The sequence below is a fragment of the Schistocerca serialis genome, chromosome 7 (assembly GCF_023864345.2).
Source record: "Schistocerca serialis cubense isolate TAMUIC-IGC-003099 chromosome 7, iqSchSeri2.2, whole genome shotgun sequence".
NCBI classification, from domain to species: Eukaryota; Metazoa; Arthropoda; class Insecta; order Orthoptera; family Acrididae; genus Schistocerca; species Schistocerca serialis.
The window spans coordinates 247,891,262-247,910,955 of NC_064644.1; the positions used below are offsets into that span (position 1 = coordinate 247,891,262).

The 19,694-nt window shown below is 40.0% G+C and overlaps 1 protein-coding gene across 4 annotated transcripts in view; it reads left to right on the forward strand.

The window, feature by feature from the left end:
- Nucleotides 1-19,694, forward strand: part of LOC126412528 (protein AF-9) — a 108,862-nt gene that overhangs the window by 47,857 nt on the left and 41,311 nt on the right. For 3 of the 4 annotated variants that reach the window (XM_050082168.1, XM_050082169.1, XM_050082170.1), the window contains exon 4: nt 2,201-2,338. The exons of the other annotated variant lie outside the window; for it this stretch is intronic. In XM_050082168.1, coding sequence (XP_049938125.1) covers nt 2,201-2,338 — 138 coding nt within the window. The remainder of the gene's footprint in view (nt 1-2,200; nt 2,339-19,694) is intronic. 4 annotated transcript variants of the gene reach the window in all.

A 19,694-nucleotide genomic window follows, 5' to 3' on the forward strand; every position in this document is an offset into this window, starting at 1 on the left:
GAATGGCCTACCAAAAGTTTTCTCGGGCCCTCAGGGCGGGATCTTACCAATTCCCTCATATAATCCATTTCATTTCAACACATATGTTTTTGGTAAGAATGGGATCTGAGGTGGAAGTAAACCATTCAAGGACAACTTACTATAGTTGTGTATTTCAAACCATGTTTGTTCCAATATTGAAATTTTTGTGGAACATTGGTTCTGCTTGAAACATGCTACTTCCTCAGGATATAAATCTTTCACTGATGAGTATGTTAAGCAACAACAACTAGACAACTATTTGCTGCAGAAAATACTGGTTCATTGAAAAATTATTAAATTTTGCAATTTTGATTGAGATTGTTGTTTACCATAGAGTGTCTGCTTTTTGTAGACCAAGAACATTGGAAAATCATGTCCATCAACTGAGGAAACACTGTAATTCATTAATTCTTTCATTCATGTGTCCCATTATTTTGTAACAATTATTGCATACCACATCTTCATGTTATTACTATGATCACGTTGTTACTCTCACAAAAATGTACTGTTTGGATGGATTATGTGATCAGTGCATTCCATGCTACAAATTTGTTCCATAAAAAGGTCCCGCATTCCAAGATAACATTACTCTCAAAGTCACATTGGTAGCTTTCTTCTGGTTGGACAAATATACAGATGGAATTGGAAAGCTCACAAGTCTACTTCCTTTCCAATCATTGCACATGAACATCGTCAAGCTTTTGTGGTTGGTTTTGGAGTAGGAAACCCAACACAGGTTTCCTCTTCCATTTCCACCAAGAGAACAAAGTGTTACACTGTATAACAAATGCTTAAAAGTAGCTTTGGAAACAATTCACAAATTTTATATATGCATTTGAAAGGTAATTGCAGTAGACACTAGGCTAAAAGTGATCCAGAATTCATTCATGTATTCTATTATTTTAGTGACCACCTGTTTTTAACATTCTAAATACCGTCTTTCATTCTACTTTTCTTGTTACGTAACTGATTTGAAGTATGTCTTGAATTGGCAAATGCTAAAGCAGCTGAAAAATACAGAGTGAACGTGTACATAAATCATAGCACACTCTACATGTCTCCTCTGTAGCATGGCAGCAGATGTCCATTAGAAATAAAACCGAGATTAAAGATGCACATTATTAAACTACCTGTAAATGTGAATATGTAAAGTTGGACATAAGTTATTGCATTTCACTTACATTACTTATGATGTTTTGAAAAACCAGGAAACTATCCAGATGTAGAATTTTATATTTTGAAGAAGGAAAAATTGCCATTGAATGTATTGTTAAGAAATTAGCATATCCAGGTGATAGTAAGAAACAGTTTTTGAATATTTTTACATGCATTTTAAAACCAGTATTCAGTTTCTATATATTTGTATTCTGCTGGTACTCAAGCTAGAGCCCATCGTCCAAAACTGCAGACAAAAATAGACTTTCCTTATTATCTGAGTATTGTCAGGTGCTGTTCAAGATGCAGGGTGCCGAATATACTAAAATTTATAGTCTTTCAAGTGAGAAAAATATTTAAAGAAGAAAGGACACTATCTCTAGTTTGATGAAACTCAGTATTTATGGGTGGCTACTGGGTGTTTTGTTTGAGCTATTAACAAGATAGATGTATTGTTGTGAAAGTCTGTTTTTAATGTGAAGCATTCATGCCATTAATCATATTCTGCATAGGGTATAATTATGTGAGAGCTAAATTTTATCATATTACGTAACTGTCTGCTGCTGAACAGTAATAAAACTTCTGATATTTTCAGTCTTTCCCTCTTCAATTAAACAAGCAAACAATTAGCTTTTTTTGTTAATTGTTCCAGAAGACTCAAGAGTAGTTGATTTTTAGAGACTTGCAAGTCCTTTAATATCTTGCAAAAGTCACATATAGTAATCATTATTTTTTGGTTTGATGTAGTAATAAGAAGACAAAGAACTTAGTGCTGCTTTTTGGTGCATCCAATACTTAATGCAAATGTGACATAACAGCACTTAAAATGATATGCAAATGTGTCATAACAGCACTTAGAATAATTTTGATTAAGATTTTTCAAGTCTTCTTATCTTAATTTGAAACAGATATATTTTCTGTTTTAATTTGAAACCCATCACTTTTGTCTCATGCCTCTAATCCTTGCACCTGGTCAGAAGGATTAATCTGAGATAGGAAGTAGAGATACAACTGATGGTTGCAGGTAGGTGTAGGGACGGAGCCTGGATCCCAATTAGAAAAACTTCCTGCCTGTGGAGGGGACGAACAGTCCTCTGCAGCCCCTTCATTAGGCAGCAAATCCAAGCTTGGATGGGATGCAACAAAGAAGCACAAGGTTAAAGTAAGTTACTCTGTCACATCTTATGTGTAAAGCATTGTGTGTAAGTGTGCAAACATAATTCATCCAGAGCTCATTAATAAAACTTAATGAATTTAGCATGTTTCCAGCAGTTATGAGTTGTGCACTACGTAGCATTAAGTGTTTTCTGCTTGGAGGTAATACCTTCAGTTGAAGGCTTGTTTATGAGGCCAACAGAAATGCTTATGGATTTGCTCCCTTTGGCAATACATTTTTTTACCTCATTCCATTCTTACCTATTCTGCATGCTTACAGACACAGGCATTATATTTTTTGAAACTACTTGGATGTAAATTTTTTTTTTTATTCTTATTTTTAATGGTCAGGCAAGTTTCAAATAATTCTCAATCAATATGAATGATATACTTAGTGAAGGAGTATATAGTACTATAGTACTGTTCACACGCAAATGAAAGTGTGAGCAATCAATAGAGCATGCTGAAGCAAATGATAGTGTGTAACATATAGATGCACAACCTTAGCAGGCATCAGAGCTTCTCAGTCGCATGCGGTACTTTAAAAAATTAATTAGCTGATTTATAAACTAATGCCATCCTTGCTATTGATTATTTATCATTAAAAAAGTTAAAAGACTATTAAATATTGGCAGTTTATTTGTTAGTAGGTAGTGCTGTCTTCCAAGCAAGTCTGAAACTGCTTAAAACAGCACTGAAGCCAGGGTAGAGCCCTGATAAGATAGTCCTGGAGAGCAACTTCAGACTGCAGTCGAAAGTACTGTAAATGCACCACAGTTTTTCTTTGGTCTTCAGGCTGCCAATTGATTTGTCATTAAAACTGTGGTATATCTTCATAACATGTTAAAATTGTGTGACAGAGTTGAGTCTGTTGCCTTTGATAAACATTGTTAACCTTGGAAAAGTTGTAGCAGTCAACAGCTTCCCGTTTCATGCAAAATAATTTTCTGTTTTAGATCGATATAACTGTAGAAGAAACACCTTTAGGAAAATATGCTTTCAAATTGCTACCTGTTGCACATTTCCTTCTCCGGTAATCAAAGCATCAGCCTTTTTGCATAGTAACTCAAGAGAAATTCAATGAGAGGCCCATGTTTAGAATATTACACCAGGAAATGTAAATTTTCATGATAGATGTAAAACAGTGTGTGGCAGAATAGACCTGTGTGGCAGAATTAAAACTGCTTGCCATAGCATGACAAACCTAAATCATTACCTTCTGCGAGCAGTATTCAGTTGGGAGAGCATTGCCCCTGAAAGGCAAGAACTTTTCATTCTGGCTATAAGGTGCATCGAGTCATATGCATTTTGTATTTCAATGTTCTCATAAACCGGGAGGTATGTATCAGGAAAGTGTATGTGTGTCTGATACAATGTCTGGAAAGAGCCAAGTCTAGATTATGTACTGTTATTAACACACCGCAGTAAAGAGTTTCATTTAAAATAAACTGAAATACAATTTTATCAATGCTCACACTTTGAGATGAAGAGATATGGGGTATCACTGTGATGACACTAACAGAAATATGCACAAAACAATCAGTTGTATATTCTCTTGAAATTCTTGAAGCTGTATTGTGTACTCTCATAGGCACAGAGTGCAGGCTGGGCTCTCCACCGGCATTTGCAATGAGTGTACTAGCTGCTGACATATGACAGTCTATACCCAATTCCCACACCTGCCCTCTCTGTCAAGTGGATCGAGAACAAGTAAATGTCTACTAGTTGTACAATCTACCAACTCAGATATAATTTTTTTGGAGCATTGTTCCAGGAAAAACAGCAATTTATTAAGATTATAATGTGTAACAATGAACACAATCATTATCACATTTAACTTGTGTATTTTTATTTTTAGATAACTGGTTTCGATCTTCTAAGATATCATCTTCAGATCTGACATTCCTTGATGACAATAAGAACCATTGGCGTGAAGCAGGTCCATCTGTGCAGGCGTGGAGAACATTGCTCACTGCAGCAGTTTTCTCCATGCCTGCACAGATATATCTGCTTCATGCCAGTAGTTCCTACTCTCATCAAGGAATGTAAGATCTGAAGATGATCTCTTAGAAGATTAAAGCTAGCCATCAAAAATAAAAATACACAATTAGCATGCAATCATGACTGTGTTTATTGATATAAGTTATCAGATATTTTCGTCCTGTGATAAAGGAAATACAATGCTGTAAGTTGCCGATTTCTTGCCAGATGCAAATCACCTAAACAGAAAAATATGCCTCTCATCAACTTCCATTTCATGTAAGAAATTCCAAAATGAATTGAGAAGTTAGCAAAATTCTTGACACCAGTTTTACATGCACTTCACATTACATGTGTCTATCCACTTGGTTGGCAAGCATGCTGATGAAGCAGTGATCAGATAGTAAGGCAATAACTCTGTCAGACTACTAGATGCACCATGCTTAGCAAGTAGATGGTTATGATAATTTGGTATCATCACTAACTACATGCAAATTTCAAACAATGTAATTCATATTTTTGGCCATTCTGATTTAGGTTTTCTGTGATTTCCTAAATTGCTTCAGGCAAATGATGGGATGGTTCCTTTGAAGGGGCAGCCGATTTCCTTCCCCATCCTTCCCTCATCCGATGGGACTGATGACTTCACTTTTTGGTCCCCTCTCCCAAATCAACCAAGCAACCAGTCATATTTTTCTTACAGAATTTGTGGCAGCCACAGCATTCTTTTGTGCAGTAATTCTTTTATTCAAAAATTTTAGGCAATTATTGGTTACTTATAAATAAATATTAGAGTTAAATTGAAATACTCCTAATAGTGAGGATTGTTTTAAATAATTTAGTGTCATGACCAAACCAGAATCAATTTTTTGTTGTATCCCTCATAAAATTTTTCTTTACCCACCAGGAGGTAACTACAAATGCTTGGCAATTGTGAACGATAAAAGGTTGGACATTCATGTGGTGGTTAAGTGGAGCGGAAGTGGCAAACCTAATGATATTGTTATGAATGTAGGAACTGAATGCTAATCTTAACTCAGCACAAACGTCCACAGTAACAGAAGAAATGTTTTCTTACAGTTTCTTAACAGTGGTTGTTGCATGGTGTGATAAGTGAACATTTGCCGTGACAGTGCATGTTATAACAAAGGTGTGGCAACACAGTAGAAACTAACCAATAATGGAAAATCCAGGATGGAATAATGGCAATGTTATGAAAAGGATAGATTGCTACTCACTGAATAGTGGAGTGTTGAGTTGCTGACAGGCACACCAAAATGACTGCTAAACAAGTAAGCTTTTGGCCAAAAGGCCTTCTCCTGAATTAGGCAACACACACATACACACACACACACACACACACACACACACACACACACACACACACACAACTTGCACACACATGACCAGTGTCTCTGGCTGCCGAGGCCAGACCGCAAGTAACAGCGCGTGATGAGAGAGGCACTCTTGGTTGGGTAGGTAGGAATCAGGCTGGGGTGGGGAGGGAGAGGGATAGTAGGGTAGGGGTGGGTGGCAGTAGCCACCACCCCTACCCTGCTATCCCTCTGCAGCCCAGCTTCCTTCCTACCCCCGCCAACCAGATTGCCTCTCCTATCATGCACTGTTGCTCGCAGTCTGGTCTCGGCACCCAGAGACAGTGGACATGTGTGTGTGAGTTCTGTTTGTGTGAGTGTGTGTGTATGTTGCCTAATTCAGAAGAAGACCTTTTGCCTATAAGCTTACTTGTTTTAGCAGTCTTTTTGGCGTGCCAGTCTGTGACTCAACCCTCCACTGTATGGTGAGTAGCAGTCTATCCTTTTCCTAATACTGGAGCGCACAAATAATATTTATTGGGAACATTATGAAATGGTACTTAACTATGATACACTTTGATGCTTGGCACTTGTTTCGCTAAACCTTATACAATGATATCTAACTATGAGTCTCTTGGCAGTCTGTAATATTGTAAGTCTCACTGATATTAAGGCTCGCAGACACACTGTTACTGGCCATAGTTATCCATAAATAGCTCCTGCTAAATCGGAAGGTAGGGAATACTGTCTGAGCTAACTGCAGACACTGATGTGAGCTTTCAAACTGTTGGTGTGAAACTGATGAGTGACAGATGCACATCGTGTTTGGAGACCATCAGCCCACCAGTACAAGGTTGAAGTAAAGTAGTCCGCTGATGACCTTGTACCCTATTGGCTGTTCCCACTGTCAGTGAACATACAGTGTGCCAGAGAAAGTGGTGTGGAAGCAGAAGACGTCGTCGTTTGTAAACGCCATATGGAAACTGCTGCGCAGTGCTGAGAGATACCAGGCGAGTAGTTGTGCCTGTGTGGTGGCAGCCTCTCACAGTACTTGTTGATACACCTTGCTTATCTTGTACTGAGATCACGAAAAGTGACGAGAAGATGGTGTACTTCATTAGAGCAAAAAGTTTCGAAACTGGATTAATAAAAACATAGAGAAAAGTTAAGACGGTGATTTTAATGCTCCAGCTGTTCTATGTAGCATCCCCCGATATGAGTAAAATGCTCAAAAATGTTCATACAACCAAGCAAAACTGTCATAAAAGTCTTTCTTGGTGATGTTCAACTCACGCATTACAGTTCACCTTCTTCAGTCGGGGCAAACCATCAGAGATCTAGTCTTCACTTCGTTGTTTTGTGACAAGTTTGTATTGATAACACAAAGTCTTGTCATCCATGACTATTTTTCTCAGAAAAGAGATGCTTCCATTTTTCGTTTCAGTTAAGTAATGGCAAGTGTCCACGCATCATTGTTTTTTTATTCCTGAGTCAGGATGTGTGTGACAAACTTTGCACACTTTTCTTGTCTTTAAAACTTTCTTGGGAATATCTTGAACACTTGATGTGGAACTGTTCCATCCATTGCGGTTTGTGACGCAATTGTGTTGACACACTATGACTGCACTGCCTGTTCACAACTTACTGATTGAATGCAGATATTAGTTCAAACTGCTACCATAATGACAGCACTGATGTCACTTATACACCAGGAATAAAATCAGTTTTGGAACATTCTGGGTGGATGGTGCACAGTGTTGATCATAAGAAGAAAAGCATGTGATCTCCTGGTCAAATGGACCTATACTAATCTAACGGAAATAGTAGCTGGATTTTTGTTAAGGAATGTCTTGGCAATGTTAGCTTACACATCAATAGAGGAAACTGAAAAATGCATGTATAATGACCTACAAGTTACAGGATAGGAATGTGAAGTTTCAAGCTAATGATTTTGCAATTGATATAGCCAAGGGCATGTCTTTGGTCCATACAAATTGGTACAGCAAACCAGCTATATAATAGTCAGACCTCTATGTCAGAATTGTGTGCTTAAATAGGTAAGAACATCCTCAAGACGACATGAATATCACCTGGAGTGCCACATCGAATGAAACTGACTTTGTGTGTGTGTGTGTGTGTGTGTGTGTGTGTGTGTGTGTGTGATTTTGGGAAAAACAATGGAAACCTAAATTGGGATGACTGTACAGGATTTGAACATCACTCCACCAGAAGTCAACTCCAATGGCTTGCCCTCTTAACCACCATGCTCACTTGACACATATGAATATGCACATATAAAACCTATAATTCTATAAGATATTGCTGATCAGTTTGATAACTTACAAACAGTTCTTTCTCAATCCAGTGAAAATTAAAATGCAGTACAGTTGAGATCTTAATATCTACATGACATTTCATCACCATCACCATCCTCATCATCATCATCATCATCAACAACAACAATAATAATGTATCAAGGTTTAAAAAAGGACTCTTTAAAAGCATTCAGTTGAAAATCAGAAAACATGGCAGCGTGCTAAATATTTTTGTGGAATGTTGCCCAAGATAAGTCATTGTGGTCTCATATTGTGAGCACATCATAACAAAGAAAACTTATAAAATCAAATTTGAAACAAGTGCAAGTAAAGTCTCTACAATGTAGATGCAACTTGCTGAATACATGGTATCATCTAAGAACTTTATGGAAGTGGTTACCACCTAAATTGAAAGCAAATGAAATACCTGACATAACATAGCTTAGAAATGATCTATAAATCGGTGGTATCGCTGGGCTGATTTTAGAACTACTGTGAGTTGCATATACCACTACAAACTGTTTAATGTTTATTGTGCTTTGCAGAAGAGCAGATGATGATGGAACATAAGGGATAACATATAATATGAAAATGATGATCCTAATCAAGTAAATATTTTACTTGGTTTCATTGTTACTGACAGCATTTAGAAAGTAATACTTTATTCAGACAGCAGAGTATTGCAGTAGGAGTTGCTGTGTGCATATCTGCACTTTAAACATTTAATTCAAAGACTTTTTAAATTTCTTTTGGCATTAAGTATTTATAAAATGCAAGTCATGCCTTCTAATCCAACTAAAATGAATCTCGTGTAATGCGAGTACTAGTTGTGACATTGTTATGCCAAAGAAGTAGAAAAGACAGGGTGTAGCCAGCTACTGTGTTCTTTTCAAAAAGGAGAAATTTATTCCATTTTGAAACAGCCAAGCCTTCACCATTTCAGTTTGAGACCAGCTGCCATTCTTTATTCGAAGCTTTATTATTTTCTAAAGTGAATCAAGGGCTGCAGAATGTAATAGGATTAAATCAGCCAATGCTGAGGGAATGTGGCACTAAAAGTAGTAAATGAGTTTTGCTGTTTGGGCAGCAAAATAACTGATATTGGCAGAAGTAGAGCGGGTATAAAATGCAAACAGACAATAGCAAGAAAAGCATTTCTGAAACAGACATTATCATGAAAAGGATGGACTGTTATTTACCATATAGAGGAGGCATTTACTTGCAGGTAGGCACAACAAAAAGACATCCATACATTTGAGCTTCCAGCCAAAAGACCTTCTTCTAAAGTAGAAAACACACACACACAAACCACTACGTCTGGATGCAGAGACTGGACAGCGTATAGCCAACTGCGCCTCATGGGAATAGCAATCTGTGAGTGGTGTGGGAGGCTGGGGTGAGGAGGTGAGGGATACTAAGGTAGCGGTGAGGCAAGATGTAGTGCTAGTTTTAGTGCTGGAGTGCCCACAATTACTTTAGCTTTGATAACATCACGTACAAATAAATCTATGTTACAGCAGTGAGCACCCACATGGCACCATCTTATGCCAACCTACTCATGGGCCATCTAGTGGAATCCTTTCTAAAAACAGAATCCAAACCCATCACCTGGTTCAGATTTATTGATGACATCTTCTTGATATGGACTGGGGGTGAGAACATCCCATCCACATTCCACCAGAACCTCAACACCTTCTCCTCTCCGCCCCCCCCCCCCTTCCCCCTCCATTCACTTCACCTGGTCCTCGTCAGCCCAACAAACCACCTTCCTCGATATTGACCTCCTCAAAGATGGCTACATCAGTACCTCCGTCCATATAAAACCTACCGATCACCCGCAATACCTCCACTTCGACAGCTGCCACCCATTCCATATCAGGAGTCCCTTCCATACACTCTAGCTACCCATGGCTGTCACGTCTGTAGTGACAGCAGTCCCTCTCCAGAAAACCAAGGGCCTCACTGAGGCCTTCATAGACCAAAATTACTCTCCTAACTTTGTACAGAAATAGATGTCCCATGCCATGTCCCGCCAGACACCTACCAACTCCCACATTCCACACACAAAGGAGCACACTCCTCATGGCTCAGTATCACCCAGGATTGGAGTAACTGAATCACATTCTCTGCCTGGGTTTTGACTACATCTTGTTGTGCCCTGAAATAAGGACTATCGTTCCCACTATACTTCCCACTCTTCCCACTGTGTTATTCCGCTGCCCTCCAAACTTACACAGTATCCTTGTTTATCCTTAGTACACTGCTGCTACAAAGTCCTTGCTTCATGGCTCATATCCCTGCAATAGACCTAGATGTAAGACGTGTCCCATACATCCTTCCATCAACATCTACTCCAGTCTGCCAACAGGTGTCTCCTGTCCTGTCAGTGGCAGAGCTACCTGTGAAAGCAGTTATGTGATCTACTTAATAAGCTGCAACCATCGTACTGCCTTCTACATGCACATGACAACCAACAAGCTGTCTATCCACTTCAGTGGGCACCGAAAAGCTGAGGTCAAGAGACAGCAGGACAACCCAGTTGCTGAACTTGCTGCTAACGCAATCTCCTTCACTTCAATGACTGCGTCACAGCCTGTGCTGTCTGGAACCTTTCTACCAACAAGTTTTTCTGAACTGTAGAGGTGGGAACTCTCCTTACAGTATATCCTACATTCCCATAACCCCCCTGGACTCAACCTTCCCTACTTCCTGTCATGTACCTACCTATCCCCTTAAATGTCCCAATCCATCACTACACAGCCTTCTATTCCACCAGTCCACCACATAGTCTTTCCCCCACTCTTCTACTTCTCTTCTTTACCACCACCGCCCCTCCCCTACTTAGCACCCCTACTCTGTTGTTGCCGTATCCTGCTCTCACAAGCAGCAGACCACCTCCTCCCATCCCCTCACGCCCCTGCTCTCCCCCTCCCCAACCCCCTCCTCCTTACCCTCACCACCCATGGTTGCTTCTCCCATTAGGAGCAGTTGGCCATACACAGTCTGGCCTCAGTAGTCAGAGACACTGGTCATGTGTGTGTATGTTGTGCTATTTTAGAAGGCAGCCTTAAAACCAAAAGCTCAAATGTATAGCTATCTTTTTATTGTACCTCTTTGCAACTCGTTTCCTCTATATGATGAGTAGCAGTCTATCCATTGCATAATACTGTCGTTATTTCATCTTGGATTTTCCATTGTTCGATTTCTGAAAAAGAGAAGTTTCTGAGCGTCTAATACAGATTTGTGTGTTAGGAAGTCTTAAGCTTTGGAGTGTGGCCTTGTACAGAAGTAAAACGTAGTCTGTAAACAGTTCAGAAAAGAAGAGAGTAGAAGCTTTTCAAATGTGGTGTTATGGAAAAATGCTGAAGATTAGTTGTGTAGGTCAGATAACTAATGACGAAGTACTGAATAGAATTTGTTAGAAAAGAAATTTGTGACAGAACTTGACTAAAAGAAGGGATCAGTTGAGTGGACATATTCTGGGGCATCAAGAAATTGTCAATTTGGTAATGAAGAGAAATGTGTGTGTGTTTGGAGGAGGGAGGGTAAATGTAGGGGGAGCCAATGATTTGATTACAGTTCAGAAGGATGTAGGTTACATTAGTTATTCAAAGATGATAACACTTGTGGAGGATAGCCTTATGTGAAGACCACAATAACTTCTACGACATTATTATTTGCATCTATGTTGTGATGACCATTATGTTACCATCAAGTCAGAGAGCAGACAATTCAATTTTAACTTACATCTCTCCTAGAAATACTGAATGTGTTTGTTTTGATATTGGGTAATGTTACTCTTTGGTTCTTCACTTAGCAGTATGAATATGTAACAGGTTCCTAGCACCGCTATTGGGCATGTTCTATCACCGTTAAACTATAGTTCCTCTACTAGAATGAAGTTTGTCTTATCAGTGCAAAAGCCAATACTGATTTAGAATGTGTTGTTTGCGTTATTAAGGTTAGCTTCATTTCATACCTACACAACAGATGGATACCTTACAATATCAGTTCTGACAGACGTACTGCTACATTTTGGGGCCTAGAATAGCTATTCAATTTCTTCATTATGAAATGTAGGCATAATATCTCATTAAATTCGATAATGTGAAACACAGAATGATGTAACTGGCTACCACAATGTAGAAGCAGATATGTAAAGGACGATACTTGCATTTCAGGATTGTGTGGCATTCAAATAACCGGTATTGATTCTCTATTTTTTATATATATATATATATATATATATATATATATATATAAAAAAAAAATAGAGAGATACATTCCACGTGGGAATGTAAGGTGTCTGTATATGTGTGTGTGTGTGTGTGTGTGTGTGTGTGTGTGCGCGCGCGCGCGCGAGTGTGTACCTGTCCCTTTTTCCCCCTAAGGTAAGTCTTTCCGCTCCCGGGATTGGAATGACTCCTTACCCTCTCCCTTAAAACCCACATCCTTTCGTCTTTCCCTCTCCTTCCCTCTTTCCTGATGAAGCAACCGTGGGTTGCGAAAGCTTGAATTTTGTGTGTGTGTGTTTGTGTTTATTTGTGTGTCTATCAACATACCAACGCTTTCGTTTGGTAAGTTACATCATGTATTATCATGTATATGTATATTCTTTAGCTCAAGAAAGGATGTACAGTTTATCCACATCATGACTATATGGGCCTCCATACTATCCAGCCTACTTAGCTAATATCATAATGACAACTCTCCATGATAAAATGAGAATCAATACCGGTTATTTGAATGCCACACAATCCTGAAATGCAAGTATCGTCCTTTACATATCTGCTTCTACATTGTGGTAGCCAGTTACATCATATATATATATATAAAAATAGAGGGAAACATTCCACGTGGGAAAAATATATCTAAAAACACAGATGATGTGACTTACCGAATGAAAGTGCTGGCAGGTCGATAGACACACAAACAAACACAAACATACACATGAAATTCAAGCTTTCGCAACAGACTGTTGCCTCATCAGGAAAGAGGGAAGGAGAGGGAAAGACGAAAGGATGTGGGTTTTAAGGGAGAGGGTAAGGAGTCATTCCAATCCCGGGAGCGGAAAGACTTACCTTAGGGGGAAAAAAGGACAGGTATACACTCGCACACACACACATATCCATCCGCACATACACAGACACAAGCAGACATTTGTAAAGGCAAAGAGTTTGGGTAGAGATGTCAGTCGAGGCGGAAGTACAGAGGCAAAGATGTTGTTGAAAGACAGGTGAGGTATAAGCGGCGGCAAATTGAAATTAGCGGAGATTGAGGCCTGGCGGATAACGAGAAGAGAGGATATACTGAAGGGCAAGTTCCCATCTCCGGAGTTCTGACAGGTTGGTGTTAGTGGGAAGTATCCAGATAACCCGGACGGTGTAACACTGTGCCAAGATGTGCTGGTCGTGCACCAAGGCATGTTTAGCCACAGGGTGATCCTCATTACCAACAAACACTGTCTGCCTGTGTCCATTCATGTGAATGGACAGTTTGTTGTGGGTCATTCCCACATAGAAAGCTTCACAGTGTAGGCAGGTCAGTTGATAAATCACGTGGGTACTTTCACTCGTGGCTCTGCCTTTGATCGTGTACACCTTCCGGGTTACAGGACTGGAGTAGGTGGTGGTGGGAGGGTGCATGGGACAGGTTTTACATCGGGGGCGGTTACAAGGGTAGGAGCCAGAGGGTAGGGAAGGTGGTTTGGGGATTTCATAGGGATGAACTAAGAGGTTACGAAGGTTAGGTGGACGGCGGAAAGACACTCTTGGTGGAGTGGGGAGGATTTCATGAAGGATGGATCTCATTTCAGGGCAGGATTTGAGGAAGTCGTATCCCTGCTGGAGAGCCACATTCAGAGTCTGATCCAGTCCCGGAAAGTATCCTGTCACAAGTGGGGCACTTTTGGGGTTCTTCTGTGGGAGGTTCTGGGTTTGAGGAGATGAAGTGGCTCTGGTTATTTGCTTCTGTACCAGGTCGGGAGGGTAGCTGCGGGATGCGAAAGCTGTTTTCAGGTTGTTGGTGTAATGGTTCAGGGATTCCAGACTGGAGCAGATTTGTTTGCCACGAAGACCTAAGCTGTAGGGAAGGGACCGTTTGATGTGGAATGGGTGGCAGCTGTCATAATGGAGGTACTGTTGCTTGTTGGTGGGTTTGATGTGGACGGACGTGTGAAGCTGGCCATTGGACAGGTGGAGGTCAACGTCAAGGAAAGTGGCATGGTATTTGGAGTAGGACCAGGTGAATCTGATGGAACCAAAGGAGTTGAGGTTGGAGAGGAAATTCTGGAGTTCTTCTTCACTGTGAGTCCAGATCATGAAGATGTCATCAATAAATCTTTACCAAACTTTGGGTTGGCAGGCCTGGGTAACCAAGAAGGCTTCCTCTAAGCGACCCATGAATAGGTTGGCGTACGAGGGGGCCATCCTCGTGCCCATGGCTGTTCTCTTTAATTGTTGGTATGTCTGGCCTTCGAAAGTGAAGAAGTTGTGGGTCAGAATGAAGCTGGCTAAGGTAATGAGGAAAGAGGTTTTTGGTAGGGTGGCAGGTGATCGGCGTGAAAGGAAGTGCTCCATCGCAGCGAAGCCCTGGATGTGCGGAATATTTGTGTATAAGGAAGTGGCATCAATGGTTACAAGGATGGTTTCCGGGGGTAACAGACTGGGTAGGGATTCCAGGCGTTCGAGAAAGTGGTTGGTGTCTTTGATGAAGGATGGGAGACTGCATGTGATGGGTTGAAGGTGTTGATGTACGTAGGCAGAGATACGTTCTGTGGGGGCTTGGTAGCCAGCTACAATGGGATGGCCGGGATGATTGGGTTTGTGAATTTTAGGAAGAAGGTAGAAGGTAGGGGTGCGGGGTGTTGGTGGGGTCAGGAGGTTGATGGAGTCAGGTGAAAGGTTTTGTAGGGGGCCTAAGGTTCTGAGGATTCCTTGAAGCTCCGCCTGGACATCAGGAATGGGATTACCTTGGCAAACTTTGTATGTAGTTTTGTCTGAAATCTGTCGCAGTCCCTCAGCCACATACTCCCGACAATCAAGTACCACGGTTGTGGAACCCTTGTCCGCCGGAAGAATGACGATGGATCGGTCAGCCTTCAGATCACGGATAGCCTGGGCTTCAGCAGTGGTGATGTTGGGAGTAGGATTAAGGCTTTTTAAGAAGGATTGAGAGGCAAGGCTGGAAGTCAGAAATTCCTGGAAAGTTTGGAGAGGGTGATTTTGAGGAAGAGGAGGTGGGTCCCGCTGTGACGGAGGACGGAACTGTTCCAGGCAGGGTTCAATTTAGATAGTGTCTTGGGGAGTTGGACCATTAGGAGTAGGATTAGGATCATTTTTCTTCGTGGCAAAGTGATATTTCCAGCAGAGAGTACGGGTGTAGGACAGTAAATCTGTGACAAGGACTGGGAGTAGGGATGGACTAGGATGTTATATAGTTTGGGTGGATGGCAGAACACCATGTTAGGAAGGGAAGGAAGGATCTTGGGTAAGGTATCCCTCATTTCAGGGCATGATGTTAGAATATCAATAACCTGACAAAGGATATGATTCAGCTTTCCAGTCCAGGTTGATATTTGGAGATGAGGGATGTTCCTTTTTAGCTGATTGTTGAGGGTGATGGGAGGATTAGGGTGTGCAAAGATGTGGCCTGTAATAATCTTTTTGTGGACTGGGTTTGGAGGTTAGTTTCTGTCTGTGAAGGCCCTCAGGAGACATTTGGCAAACTGAGCAAGGGAGTTGGCGTCATTGCAGATGTGTCGTCCACGAGTGGGCAAGCCACTAGTTACCCATCCCCAGCCCCTCTTCCTGTCTCCTGCCTTTCTCTCCCTCTACCCACACTACCCAACATGGACTCGCATTCAGAAGGACGACGGTTCAATCCCGCATCCGGCCATCCTGATTTAGGTTTTCCGTGATTTCCCTAAATCGCTCCAGGCAAATGCCGGGATGGTTCCTTTCAAAGGGCACGGCCGACTTCCTTCCCTAATCCGATGAGACCGATGACCTCGCTGTCTGGTCTCCTTCCCCCAAAAACAACCAACTACCCAACACAACTCCCACCTTACCTTAGTCCATCTGCCAAACTGTACTTCTGGCATTGTGCATCCTCCATGTAGGGGCACAGGTGTTTGTGTGCATACATACTTACGTATGCGCGCGCTCGCGCGTGTGTGTGTGTGTGTGTGTGTGTTTGTGTGTGTGTGTGTGTGTGTGCTGCAAAAACTAGCAAGTTCTGTCTTTTTCTTTTGTTTATGCCTGTCAACAACTTGGTGCTTCTGATTTTTTGTGAGTGGTCTCCTTTACGCCCAAAGTATTTTTGTGATTAACCATTCACTTGTGTGGCTTTTAATTTGCAATTTTTTGAATGTCAGTCATGTTTCATATGTGTATATGTATGCTTCTGCTAATAGTGGTGTAGTTTTAGCATGTGTGTCTCCATCATATCATTTTACTCAAGCTACTAATACTACAGAAGTAATTGGTTTACATATAATAACAGTGAAAGTCTTCAGTCTGCAATAAAAAATATCTCAAAATGCTGTAGTTGTTATGCCACCAAATCTTGAGCATTCATAAGTTTCTAGACATGAGTATACATGGTTACTGCCAAGTTTCTTCTTAGGTCAAAACAGTTATGGAGACCAGGACATTTTTTTCCATCTGTGGAGTAACCTGGGAACATGTGAAGTGTCCACATTTACCATTTACTAATGCTGCCGTGTATGATATGTAATTTTGTATTCCCAAGAAACATTATTTTTTGTAGATATATATTAAATCTTTCTCATTTCTTTTCTGTGATTTAATAATCGTGCTAATTCAGTACTTCCACTCTTGTTTAATTAGATGTGCTTTTTGTGTAGTTTAAATGTATTAAACTACACCATGAAAGTTGTTTATCATAATTTTCGGGGATTTGATATTAATGGGTTTTATACTCCAATTTTTAGCATGTAATATTGAAAAAAAAGAAAAAAAACACTTACTGTTCCACGATGTACTCCGTTACATCACTCCACATGATAATGGATATGTTTCGCAGATATAAAACTGAAGTGTATGATTACTATTTTTCTCCTGTATTTTCAAGATTTTATGACAAACAAGAGGTGTTGCACTTACAAATGTGTGAGTGTTTTCCTTTCCTTATCAGGCTCAGTGGTAAAAGGGAGTGGGTGACCAAGCAAGATGGAATGGTGATTAAGGCACTGGACTCTTTAACAAGATAACTGGCTTTCAGTTTTCCAACTGGCCACACTAAAGTATAGATGTGGAATGTGATTAATTAATCTTGTTATGAACAGTTTTCAAACAATTTGCTTTCATGTAGAGGAGACGTGTCACATTTTACAGTAAATGTCACATTTTACAATAAGAACATTTTTTGGAGAAATAAAAAAGTTGACACTATTTTGTATACATTTCTGAGATACAACTGCACAGATACATCCTGTAGTTTTCATACTCAAAAAGTAATTATGTGATTCTCTTTTCCAAACTACAAAACTGTGCTCAATAAATTATTCAATATGATAGCAAAATTTTCCCATCAGAATTGCTGAATTTCCCCAGAAGATTATTCCATTAGAAATAACCGACTCAAAGTAGCAGTGATAGACTATTTTTCTGGTGTCTGTGTTTGTGGCACATGATAAAATACATATTGCAAAAACTTAACTATTCAGTTTTCATGCTGAGTTGTCAATGTGTACCTCTCAGTTTAAATCCTTATCAAGATTTTGCCTAAGAACTCTGTGTGATTTGCTTCTGTGATATCTTGATCATTGCAATTTATTTTTATTTCACCCCATTCTAATGATTTGGTTTCAAATTGCATACTTTTGGTTTTAGCAACATTTAGTTTTGCTGGACCTAAGATTCATTATTTTCTGAAGTATTTTTGACACTTTCTGGAATTCATTCAGACATCTTGTTTTCAATTAGAGCTGATGTATCATCAGCAGATAAAGCTAAATGAGCATCTGTAGCAAGTGGTAGACCATTTATGTAGGAAAGGAACAGATAGGGATCCAATATCAAACATTGTGGGAGTCCTTGCGAAATTGTTTTCTAGTTTGTAGAATAATTGCTTGAATTTGGAACTACAATTACTCTGTTTCCTGTCAATTAAATTACAGTTGAACCATTGTAAAGCAATGTCCCTGGTTCCGTACATTTGTAATTTGTGGATAAGTATGGAGCAGCTCACTGAATCAAATACATTTGTCACCTCCTATGAGCTTCTTAATCTTATTTAATGTGGAGCATATCTTCTGAGTAAACTTATTGATGGTATTGACAGTGCATTTCCCTTGTTGCAATCCAAATTGGTTTGTGAAAATTGTGCCATTTACAGTAAGAAATTTAGATTTTGTTTTGCTTCAGTGTTTTCAAATACTCTACACAAGACTGGAAGAAGAGAGATAAGATAGTAATTCCCCATATCTTCTGTTGATCAACTTTTGAGAAATGATTTTTGTTGTGGACTGGCAAGACAGCCAATCCACTAGGAGGAAGCCGAAAGGCACGCGTTTAAGCTCACGTAGGCTGGCGTGAAGTCTGGAACAGGTCAGGGATATGAGACTAGCAAAAATAGTACGTATCTGTTGGAATACTTAACTTTAATCCATAATTGGTGAACATCGTTCTTGACGGTACATGTTTTACAGCATCAATAGTAACTGGTAATAGCGCCTTGCTAGGTCCTAGCAAATGACTTAGCTGAAGGCTATGCTAACTATCGTCTCGGCAAATGAGAGCATAATTTGTCAGTGAACCATCGATAGCAAAGTCGGCTGTCTAACTGGGGCGAGTGCTAGGAAGTCTCTCTAGACCTTCCGTGTGGCGGCGCTCGGTCTGCAATCACTGATAGTGGTGACACACGGGTCCGACGTATACTAACGGACCGCGGCCGATTTAAAGGCTACCACCTAGCAAGTGTGGTGTCTGGCGGTGACACCACAATTTTAGCTCAGCATATTTCAACACATTTGGAAAACATCCCACCTCAAAAGACTGGGGTATAATAATCGACAGTGGTAGTGCAATGATATCATACACACCCTTTATTGCAGAGGTGTTTCTTTCATCCCACCCAGATGAGGTTTTGCTTTTCCACATTTCTGTAGGTGATTTTTTTCAAATTGTGTAAAAGATGTGTTCTGGTTGTTTTCAAAACTTATGAAGTTTATCGTGTCTTGATAGGCTAACATTTCTACATCAGATGTTTCTAGTTTCTGTAGGTTTCCTGTATCATAGCAAGCAGATATTGGTATACTTTTGACAAGTCCACAACAAATCCCCCTCCCTCCTCCTTTTCTCTTTGCCTGCTGGACCAAATCTCCACACCCTCGATTTTGATGAAGTTAACAGGTCACTATACTCAACTTGGGCACTATTGTTACTGGAAAATTAAATGAAACACTGTACATGAAACACGCTGAACTGTTATTTTAATGGTTTCCTCTATAGTTATTTATCATTTGTATATCACCAGCATTTCTTTCTTTATATGTTATGTACAACATTGTTTCAGACAGTGTTTTCAACTAATAAATAACTCATTTTTTATCCATGTCAAGATTGAATGACTAACTGTGAATTAATTGGTGACAGTTCTTAAATTTAGTCAAATATGCACTCACCAAATTTTTGTAGAAATTTTATTTCTTAATGTATAATAATAACACTTTTCCCTTGTGCATTCATGTTTTTCCTCACATCATAAACTCTCTGTATTGGAATGTTTACAT